Source organism: Electrophorus electricus, chromosome 9 (genome assembly GCF_013358815.1).
Source record: "Electrophorus electricus isolate fEleEle1 chromosome 9, fEleEle1.pri, whole genome shotgun sequence".
In the NCBI taxonomy this organism is placed as follows: Eukaryota; Metazoa; Chordata; class Actinopteri; order Gymnotiformes; family Gymnotidae; genus Electrophorus; species Electrophorus electricus.
This window is the reverse complement of record NC_049543.1, coordinates 11,241,109-11,252,500: the sequence shown is the minus strand read 5'-3', so window position 1 is coordinate 11,252,500 and position 11,392 is coordinate 11,241,109. Positions and strand designations below refer to the sequence as shown.

Here is an 11,392-nt window from a genome sequence, read left to right as displayed (position 1 = left end):
AGAATGAGACACGCCGTTCACCAGAGTCAGACTGAGACACGCCGTTCACAAGAGTCAGACTGAAACACGCCGTTCACCAGTCAGACTGAAACACGCCATTCACCAAAGTCAGACTTAAACACACCGTTCACCAGAGTCAGTCTGAGTCACGCCGTTCACCAGTCTGACTAAACACGCCGTTCACCAGAGTCAGAATGAGACACGCCGTTCACCAGAGTCAGACTGAAACACACCGTTCACCAGTCAGTCTGAGATACGTCATTTACAAGTCAGACTGAAACACACTGTTCACCAGAGTCAGTCTGAGTCACGCTGTTCACCAATCAGACTGAAACACACCGTTCACCAGAGTCAATCTGAGTCACGCCGTTCGCAAGTCAGACTGAAACATGCCGTTCACCAGTGTCAGACTGAAACACACCGTTCACCAGGGTCAGACTGAGACACACCGTTCACCAGAGTCAGACTGAAACACGCCATTCACCAGAGTCAGTCTGAGACATGGCATTCACAAAAGTCAGACTGAAACACGCCGTTCACCAGAGTCAGTCTGAGTCACGCTGTTCACCAGTCAGACTGAAACACGCCGTTCGCAAGTCAGACTGAAATACGCCGTTTACCAGTGTCAGACTGAAACACACTGTTCATCAGAGTCAGTCTGAGTCACGCCGTTCACCAGTGTCAGACTGAAACACACCGTTCACCAGACTCAGTCTGAGACACGCCGTTCACCAGAGTCAGACAGAGATGTGTTCAGTGGAGTCAGACAGACGGTGTTCAGCAGAGTCCAACAGAGATGGGGTTCAGTGGGGCTCTGAGGTCAATGCTGGATATTTTTTTAAAAGCCCAGGCAGCGTGGGGCTCAAATCCCCCAACAGGCCATGACTCCGACTCAAACAGGTCACGTGATCCAGGGTGGGAAGAGTGGTACTGTCATCCTCGCCTGCCCGACCTTACCCCAAGCCCCCCCCCCCCCCCCCACACACACACACAAGGAAAGCCAACGCGATAATTAGCTGCGGATGACAGTAGAGGAATGTCCACGCGCTGCTACTGTCGCATTGCCTGAGTGTTTCTGTCCGCCAGGATCAACTCCCTCCCGAGACATTCTGTACACGGAACCGCCCCCAGTCACCTGAAGACCGATAATCGGCTCTCTGTCTGGCTCGGATCTCGGATCACTGAGATCTGAACACACTCGCAGAGCCCACCGCATTACAGAACAGCGAAGTGGCCTCGTTCACATTGCGCATTCCTGTCATCTCAGTAAGCTGGCGCGGTCTGTGCTCGAAAACGAAAAAAAAAAAATGTAAAAAAAAAAAAAAAAGCGTATTACGCATGCACCCAACCCCCACGCGCTATGAATCAAATCGTGCAAACGAGAAAACAATCATACGCGCAAGCTGCAGTCGCGCGACAAAAATGTTCTTACTTTCCGAGCTCCTCGAAAAGCTGATATTCATCTGTGAATCGCGTGCAGATGGTCAGCGCCATTGTGCTGGGAGCGGGCAGTGCGGAGAGGATGCGGAGAGGCGCAGTGACAGTGCCTGCTGCGGCTTCTGTCTCCTCTTCGTCCTGTGCTCCGATAGGGCGGTGGGAGAACTGTAGAGTGGAAGCTCGATTCTGGTTCGGTTAAGGGGACTCGTACTCCGGACGCGGCCTGCAGCGTCAGCTGATGAGATATCTAGGTCTGTGGTCGGATAAAACCGCGAGCAGAAAGCGTGTCCGCGTCCGAGCGTTTCATCAGCTCGTCAGTATGCGCGTTGACGCTGCCGTCGCTGTCGGACGTACTGCGCGGATGGTATCGCTGCGCTTACCGCACCGTGCCTTTCGCTCCCCGCAGCTGTCCCGCCCTCTGCATAACAACACCCCAATCATAACGTATGATGTTCTCTGTTTTAAATGACCAGGATAATAATCACCAGTTTATAATATTACCTCAGAATTTTGTTTGACATATTTTGCTATATTTGTGAGTGCAGATGTATCTTTTTTTTTCTGTGAATAGCTAAAAACACGCGGAACAGTGATATCATAATCACAAAACATTTTTCAGTTTGACACAGGAGGATGGAAACAGCTGTGATGGACTGCTGAGTGAGATCTGAGGAGTGTTCATCTAGTCATTTAGTGGAGTGCAAATCTGGTGGAGTGTTAATGCAGTTACGTGTTGCCTAGCGGAACATTTACCAATTAGAGAGTTAATGTCGTGGTGTTAACAAAGTGGAGTATTAATTTAGTGGAGAGTTAATCTCGTGGTGTTAACACATGGAGTATTAATTTAATGGAGTGTTAATCTCATGGTGTTAACAGCGGAATATTAATTTAGTGGAGTGTTAATTTCGTGGTGTTAATTTAGCGGAGTATTCATTTAGTGGAGAGTTAATCTCGTGTTAACATATGGAGTATTCATTTAATGGAGTGTTAATCCCGTGGTGTTAACGTAGCGGAGTATTAATTTAGTGGAGAGTTAATTTCGTGGTGTTAACATAGCGGAGTATTAATTTAGCAGAGTTTATACTGTGGTAGAAATGGCTCGCGAAACCCATTTCAGTGTTAAGCACTTTGAAATGCTATTGTGTGTGAAACGTACTACGCAGATATCTTGCCTTGGTACTCCGTTATTCGAAAATATAACCCTAGTTACCCGGATCTGAATTAGCTAGAGAAAGCGGTCTGCCCGTTGTTCCTTAATAAGCATGTTTGCACTTTTACCTGCAGATGGCGTTAATGTGTAAATAACGTCAGACTCAGAAACGGAATCAAATTATGCATGAATTCTGCATCACAGCAGATAATATTTGTATAGTTGTTTTAAATTGCTCATCCATCTTTTTTAAAGTTCATAGCAATTTAAAACAAGTATAGAAATATTGTCTACTGTGAGTTGCGCGTACTGAATTTCATGCATAATTTATATATATATATATATATATATATATATATATATATATATATATATATATATATATATATATATATATGAATGCCGAGAATAAGACACACATCACCCACTACCGAATGTCCTGACTCACAAGTGTGTACTACATCAACAAAGATTGCTCAATCCAAAAGCATAAATACGGGTAAACCTACGTTTAAAACTGAAACTAAACTCTTCTTAAACTAACTATGTTTGTCTCCTTAAATAAATTATGACGTTTACAAAGTCCCACGTGTTAGCTATTTCAAGTGTGTCCAAACTCGCAGAATTCCTCTGGAATTTTGTGGGAATTTCCACCGCTTGTTCCTCAGTGGATGAATAACCCTTCTGTCGATAAAGTCCAGGGATTAAAGATTAAATTACGATTCAAGATAAACGGCGCTTCACACTTGAGAGAAACCGACCGTAGTCGAGAATGTGAGCAGACAGTATTACATTCCGCAACCATACGTGAGCTGGCATTTTGTGAGATTCATGCAGGCAGCATTTCTTTAAAGAATGTAACATTTCATTTATGTGAACATAATATCCACACACAAACACTACATATTTGATTTTGGTGCTGTATTAACCAGAAAACTGTATTTGTGGGCACATGTTTTGTCAGCGGAGATACTAGCCAATGTGTCACGCTCGCATACTGTAACGACTCCGTGTTTTCCTGTTCTCGTCTGTCTACGGTTCACTGTCTCCATCTCTAATCTATTCCAGCTGTTCCTTGTTTATCTGTCATTATTTTTCCTTATTAAATGCTTCTCCTCTCTTTAACTCTTCGCTGGTCATCCTTATCTTGTCTGTCATGCTCTCCATGTTCGTATTCGCAAGTATTGTTCTATTACCGCGGTCAAGATATCCGTGCTTTAGCGATTCAAGGTCGTCATTCGCGCTTTAAATTCAATGCGCCTATATGCGCGATGTTACGGTATTTCGCAGCTCACCACAATCTAACGTTCCCTAAGCAAAGAGAAACGGAGACTTGGGTATTTTTTTAAAAGAGCTTTGATGAAGACACGTACTTTTAATACATTTAAAAGAACAAGATACAGTTTACTTGCATCATTACATTAAACACAACTGGTAATATTTAGACAGCTCAATACGCATTGTGCAAAATGTTTCTCAGAGGTTTATTATAGCTCTTGACTGCCATCTGAAACAGGGGTTATCACTAGTGAAATGTTACAAATGTGCAAGGCAGGGGAACTCCAGGGCTGAAAAACTCCACTGCCAATTGACTGGTGGAGCTTGTCTATCACCAGATCAAATTTGAAATGTTTCTACTGCACCAGTTTTTAATAAATCTATACTGAAGTCCTTGTATTTGTAATGATGTTTACATGCCAAAGTAATTCAGAGAAAGCATACATGTTTTTCTGAATTTTAACATAATGCAAAAACGGTTCCACTACCACGTGTGTACAGCGTGTACTCATTCATTTAGTCTGATTTTGGGTGTCTATTTAACAAAAATGTCCCATAATGCCAAGATATTTCCTCTACCAGATAATAGTAGTGTGCGTTGACTATCAGCAGAATAAGTTGGATTGATAGATTTCATTGTACCGTTTCTTCTTAAACCCATATTAAAAGCATATTACCTTTCGGTGAATTCATGTACTCTTTTTGAATGTGCTGCTTTTGGATATTTATCTCTCAGAAATTTCACAAAATGCTAAGAAAATTCCACTACTGCATAAGAGTAGTGTGCCTTGCCTATCTGCAGTGCTAAATTCAGACACATTTCACAGCCCCAATTCTTCATAAATCCGTTTTAAAATCATACTATCTTGGTGGCAATCGACCTGAACAACACTGTGTTAAATCAAACCAGCCTAGAAGTTCTAGCTAAAGAGTATTTAAACACCTGTGTGTCATGTGCTATTAATCAGAAGTATTTAAACACCTGTGTGCCTTGTGTTATTAATCAGGAGTATTTAAACACGTGTGCCATGTGCTATTGATCAGGAGTATTTAAATACCTGTGTGCCATGTGCTATTGATCAAGAGAATTTAAACAGCACCAGTTTACAGAGGGTACTCTATAAAGCACCAGATTACAGAGGCTACTATAACCACCAGATAATATAGGTTACTATAAACACCATATTATATATGTTACTATAAACCACCAGATTATATAGGTTACTATAACCACCAGATTATGTAGGTTACTATAACCACCAGATTATGTAGGTTACTATAAACCACCAGATTATGTAGGTTACTATAACCACCAGATTATGTAGGTTACTATAAACCACCAGATTATGTAGGTTACTATAACCACCAGATTATGTAGGTTACTATAAACCACCAGATTATGTAGGTTACTATAAACCACCAGATTATATAGGTTACTATAACCACCAGATTATGTAGGATACTATAACCACCAGATTATGTAGGTTACTATAAACCACCAGATTATATAGGATACTCTAAACATCATAAAATGAGCTGCACACTTTGACTGGCCTCTTGTATTCCAACCATGACTCGTGACATTTTCAATTGAATATGTTTGCGTCTCTGAATGAGGTTTTCTCCTTTTCCTCTACGGTAAACTCACTGCATCATGCTATTCCAAAAACTAACAAGAAAAGATAACAGAATATGTCACGGTACGGCCCCTCCCCCTCAATCGTGTGTGTGTGTGTGTGTGTGTGTGTGTGTGTGTGTGTGTGTGTGTGTGTGTGTTGCCACACCCTCTCGTGTCTTTCACCTGATCCTTGTTGAGTGTAATTGTCATGCGTGTATATAAGTCTTGTGTTGTGTCGTTGATCCAAGTAGTGTGTATGTGTGTTGAGTCATGCATGTTCAATTTAAATTAAAATGTATATTTCTGTTCAATGTGCCCGTCCCCACATCTTGTTTAACTCTCCGAAGTTACAGAAACACCTACAACGGATTCCTGGGAAAGGAAAAAGGAAGGGAAAGAAGGGAAGTCTGCTCCCACAGCCTGTGCAGCGAAGCCTCCCGTGTTCTTGGGAACTGTCCTGACTCCAGGGAAGGTCCAGGTGTGGAAGCAGGGGAGTCGTACGGAACCACCTGGGAGTTGGACTCCATGGACTCCTGCTATCCAGCGGAGAGACCTTACCTCATCCTGGTCTCGCTTCAAGGAGCCACAAGGAGGGAGGAACCCACTGAACTATTTTGGGGGGGCCCTGTACATGGCCCGGGGTCGGACTTTGCGGAGTCCTATGGAGACCAGCCAGACCATGAGCACCGGCACTCGGAGATGGGTTCTGCTGGGTCCTATGACCCCTGCCTGGACAATCACTACACTGATTATGGAGAGACAGGGGAGTGTAGCAACGTCAGTCTGCGGTCAGACATGGGGTACTATCGTGAGGAGGACACCCCAATGGACGTGGAAAAGGACCCTCATAGGGATCTTCCCTCCCACAGCAATGCCAAAAGCTCTGAGAACGATGAGCCTCCAGCACCCAAGGCTCCGCCTAAGGCTCCACCCAGGGCATGCCACCACAGAGCAAGCAAGCTGCCCCGGGTGGCTAGCAGAAAGGCAATGTTGTCAGAGAAGGATACTCCTCCGCCTAAGGCGAAGAGCCCCAGAGCACATACGCCTATGCCTAAATCTCGTGGAGGCAATAAGGCAGCGGCACCAGTGCCTGCACTGGAACGGGCAACACAGCTGGTGCACTTCCCGACGTGCATGCGCCAAAACCAGGACAGCCGCCGCTATCCAAGCCAGTGAGGGACAATCCCCCCCAGGCTGGTTGGTCTCCGACCCAGTCAATGACTGGGGGACTGGCTGGAGTTCCTTCTTCCATCCCTGGATTATTGAATGTGTGTGGTGTTGTTCATGTGACTGTCCCCATCACCATGCCTGTCTCAGTTACACTAAATGTACCGGTCACTTTGTTCCCCTTTGTGTCTGAGCCCGTGTCCGTTAGCGTGTCCGTTCCTGTGTCTGTCACCATCCTGGTCCCTGTCCTTCCCCCGCTGTCCTGCTTGCACTGGCCCATGGCAGGTTGTCCGGTCCTCCGGCCTCGCCTTTTGGTGTTGGTCTCGGGGCCGCAACCCGATAGGATGGTGCGCCGGGAGTCATGCCCTTGAGGCGGGGCTCTGTCACAGTATGGCCCCTCCCCCTCAAAAGTCTCTGTGTGTGTGTGTGTGTGTGTGTGTGTGTGTGTGTGTGTGTGTCTGTCTGTATTGCCACGTCCTCTCGTGTCATTCATCTGATCCTTGTTGTGTGTAATTGTCATGCGTGTATATAAGTCTCATGTCGTATTGTTGAAGTTGTCGGTGTTTGACCCAAGTAGTGTGTATGTGTGTAAGTCGTGAATGTTAAATTTAAATTGAAACATATGTTTTTGTTCAACGTGCCTCATCCCCGCATCCTGTTTAACTCTCCAAAGTTACAGAATATATATCGTGTCAACTGAGTTCTCACTGTGGTGAAATACATGAGATGCGTAAGAATCCAGGTTATAAAAGTTTCTGACATTGTGACTAATTAGAGATTATTAAAGATTCACTTATAGATAATTCACATATATATTTTAATGTTAGAGTTTTATTTTGCCAACAGTATATGAGGATTTGCAAAATGTATTTTTATATAAAGTATTTCTTTTCCTGAAATGTGAATAATTGCTGAGAAATCTGTAATAGAGTTTTAAATGTGTATTTCCTTTTCAAGAGATTTGCTGTGTTGAAGTTTTATTTTGTATTTTGTTTAGAGTAATGAGAAAGATGGCTAAGCAGTAGTGAAACCTAATACAAAACTCCACCTTTTCATAGCTCCACCTGTTCATAGCTCCACCTGTTCATAGCTCCACCTGTGCAAAACACCACCGGTTCATAGCTCTTGAGTCTCCTGGGACTCTCAGACTCATTCAGACTTGTGCTGACAGGCCTGTGTATCCCACAGCAGCAGCACTACTATGTGTTCTTTCTGTGTGTGTGTGTGTGTGTGTGTGTGTGTGTGTGTGTGTGTGTGTGTGTGTGTGTGTGTGTGTGTGTGCATGCGAGTAGACACATATTTGCAGGTTTGTGCATGCGTATGTTAAATTAAAAGGACTAAGGATTTTAGTTTTTGCTGCAATCTGTTCCAGGCTGTCAGCCGACTGATAATCTTGCCTAACGCTGTTTTGCAATAACGGATTTTGTGGTTTAGCTGCTGTGCGCAGTTTTTCAACTTCAGCAATCACACACACAGAGTACCAGACCAGCACACACCAGCTCTGATTTGCCATGAGTTTAAGACCTGATATTTGGTCATAGGAAGTGACCCCACACACTTATGTGCATCATAGCATTGCTGATCAGACCTGATTGTTTTGTCTTCAAGCTGATTCATTAGGGAAAATCCGCTTGTCCACTCTTAGGTCCGTATAAGCTGGAGCTGATGGTGTGTGTGTGTGGAATGCATTCTTCTGACCTTACTGATCCCCTTCATAACATGAGACACGCTGATATGGGTTTATACAGACCCAGGAGCTTTGTGCTAACTATGACCAGGAACACTGGAGATTTACGGATGAGGGAGAGGAAAAGAGAGGAGAGGAGAGGAGAGGAGAGGGGGGGAGGTGAGAGGGGACCAGGACTGTGTGCTTCGTGCATTAGGGCGCTAATTGGCAAACAGGAACACGCACACTCTAAATCACACTAACACAAGACTTACAACGGTTGTACTCTCTCATGTTATCTCATGTACATGTTGTTACTCACTCTCACTCGTACACTGCGATCAGAGGATTGCAACAGTCACTGTCCCATTTCCTGTCTGAGGAAAAGTCGTGTGAGTAGATAAAACGTTCTGGTTCCGGAGTGTGTAACACGCTATGATACACAAACACAATGCACTTAAAAATAAGACACGCGCATTTGCTTGAACACACATTTGTCCAGAACACATGGACCCCAGAGCACGTGAACCCTGGAGCATTAAAACATTGCCTTTTCCTCTTTGCTTGAGTTACATATTTATCAGTAGGTGTGTGTGTGTGTGTGTGTGTGTGTGTGTGTGTGTGTGTGTGTGTTAGAAAGAGAAAGGGGGGGAAGAGGGAGACAGGGGGAGAGAGGGAGAGAAAGAGGGAGAGAGAGAGAGAGAGAGAGAGAGAGAGAGAGAGAGAGAGAGAGAAAGAGAAAGAAAGTAATAAACTCATTTCCGTCAGTTTTACTGTCTGATAAGAAAAAAAAGTGTCTTACTTCCTGATATGTAATATCTCTCCAGGCTCACACAGTCATTATCGTCACATGATGAATTATATCTCTACTCATGTACAGCTCAGCACAGTAAAATGAGTTTTACTTCCTTAATAAAAACCCTAATGCTAATAAATACACACTATAATTTAGATCAATAATGTTCCTCATTCATGGTGCATTATTTATAAATCAATACATGCATTAACTCATAATGTGCTATCATATATGTCTAATTTAAATATTGCATCATTTAAGTCAGACGTGTTTGTGTGTCTGTGTGTGTCTGTCGATACTTCCTCACATGCATGTGTGTGTCTATCTGTGTGTGTGTGTGTCTATCAGTATTTACCCTCGTGTGTGTGTGTGTGTGTGTGTGTGTGTGTGTGTATTTCCCCTCACACACTGTTCACTGCCCTCTCAGCTAACCAGACTGCTTTCTATTAATTGTTATTATTATTAACTCTCCTCCACCCTCTTCCTAAAGATCAGGTGCTGATCAAAAACTTCCTACATGCTTCAAGGCTGCACTACTGAATTCAGTGTCCTGGCACAACAATTACTGTCCCAACACACTCGTGTTTCAAGAGACTCATCATGAGACACAGAGACTCGTCATGAAACACATCATGACACAGAGACATGTCATGAGGCACATCACGACACAGGGATTCATTGTGAGACACATCACGACACACCTGCCCCTTTCACTGACCCCCCCCCCTACATTTCACATATTGCCACAACCATTCAACAGATGCTCCAAACCCCACACCACTCTTCATCTGGACAGAAAGGACACATCTGTCAGAATGCTGTTTATAGATGTACGGTCAGCATTCAACATCATAATTCTTCAGCACGATTTACTGTACATGATGAACACATGATTTACTGTAGCATCTTTTCCAGCTCCATAGCCAGGAAAGCCCAGTAAAGATTATGTTCTACAGGGGGCAGTAGAGAGCAGCCTGAGCATCACAGCCTGTGAGGACAGCCGAGGAGATCACTGGGGTCTCTCTCCCCTCCATCATGGCACACACTGTCTTTGCAAAGCTCCCAGCATTGTGGCTGATCCCACACACTCTTCTTTCTCTACCATCAGGGAGAGATACTGAAGCCGTCAGGCCCTCACAGCCAGATTGTGTAACAGTGTCTTCCCCCATGTCATCAGACTCCTCAACTCCTGATAGCAAATATTTAACAAATATTGCATCCTATGTACCAAAAATACATTCTCAGATTGGTGTACTGCTAGCTGTTCGCTTGTTGTCCAGAGAGCAGAGTCCCTTGCAGTCTTCATATGCAGAGTGAAGAATATTTAAATGACCACTTACCCTGCTCCTATATTGACTATCTAAACTAGTAATTATTGTAGGGTATTGTTTATTACACTGATGCTGACTAACTAAACTAGTGCTTATTGTAGGGTATTGTTTACTACACTGATGCTGACTAACTAAACTAGTACTTATTGTAGGGTATTGTTTATTACACTGATGTTGACTAAACTAGTAATTATTGTAGGGTATTGTTTATTAAACTGATGCTGACTAACTAAACTAGTGCTTATTGTAGGGTATTGTTTACTACACTGATGTTGACTAACTAAACTAGTACTTATTGTAGGGTATTGTTTATTACACTGATGTTGACTAAACTAGTACTTATTGTAGGGTATTGTTTATTACACTGATGCTGACTAACTAAACTAGTGCTTATTGTAGGGTGTTTACTACACTGATGTTGACTAAACTAGTACTTATTGTAGGGTATTGTTTATTACACTGATGCTGACTAACTAAACTAGTGCTTATTGTAGGGTATTGTTTACTACACTGATGTTGACTAAACTAGTAATTATTGTAGGGTATTGTTTATTACACTGATGCTGACTAACTGAACTAGTGCTTATTGTAGGGTATTGTTTACTACACTGATGTTGACTAAACTAGTGCTTATTGTAGGGTATTGTTTATTACACTGATGTTGACTAAACTAGTACTTATTGTAGGGTATTGTTTACTACACTGATGTTGACTAAACTAGTACTTATTGTAGGGTATTGTTTACTACACTGATGTTGACTAAACTAGTACTTATTGTAGGGTATTGTTTATTACACTGATGCTGACTAACTAAACTAGTGCTTATTGTAGGGTATTGTTTACTACACTGATGTTGACTAAACTAGTACTTATTGTAGGGTATTGTTTATTACACTGATGTTGACTAACTAAACTAGTACTTATTGTAGGGTATTGTTTATTACACTGA

General features: G+C 43.0%; 1 protein-coding gene across 7 annotated transcripts in view; it reads right to left on the bottom strand.

Moving 5' to 3' along the window:
* Positions 1–1,843, bottom strand: part of camk2d2 (calcium/calmodulin-dependent protein kinase (CaM kinase) II delta 2) — a 47,064-nt gene extending 45,221 nt beyond the window's left edge. For 3 of the 7 annotated variants that reach the window (XM_035529691.1, XM_035529692.1, XM_035529693.1), the window contains exon 1: positions 1,433–1,840. In XM_035529691.1, coding sequence (XP_035385584.1) covers positions 1,433–1,494 — 62 coding nt within the window. In that variant the 5' untranslated portion in view covers positions 1,495–1,840. Of the gene's footprint in view, positions 1–1,432 lie in introns of all 7 variants that reach the window. The other 4 variants (XM_035529687.1, XM_035529689.1, XM_035529688.1 and 1 more) reach the window with 3 other exon arrangements.
* Positions 1,844–11,392: the final 9,549 nt, after the last annotated feature.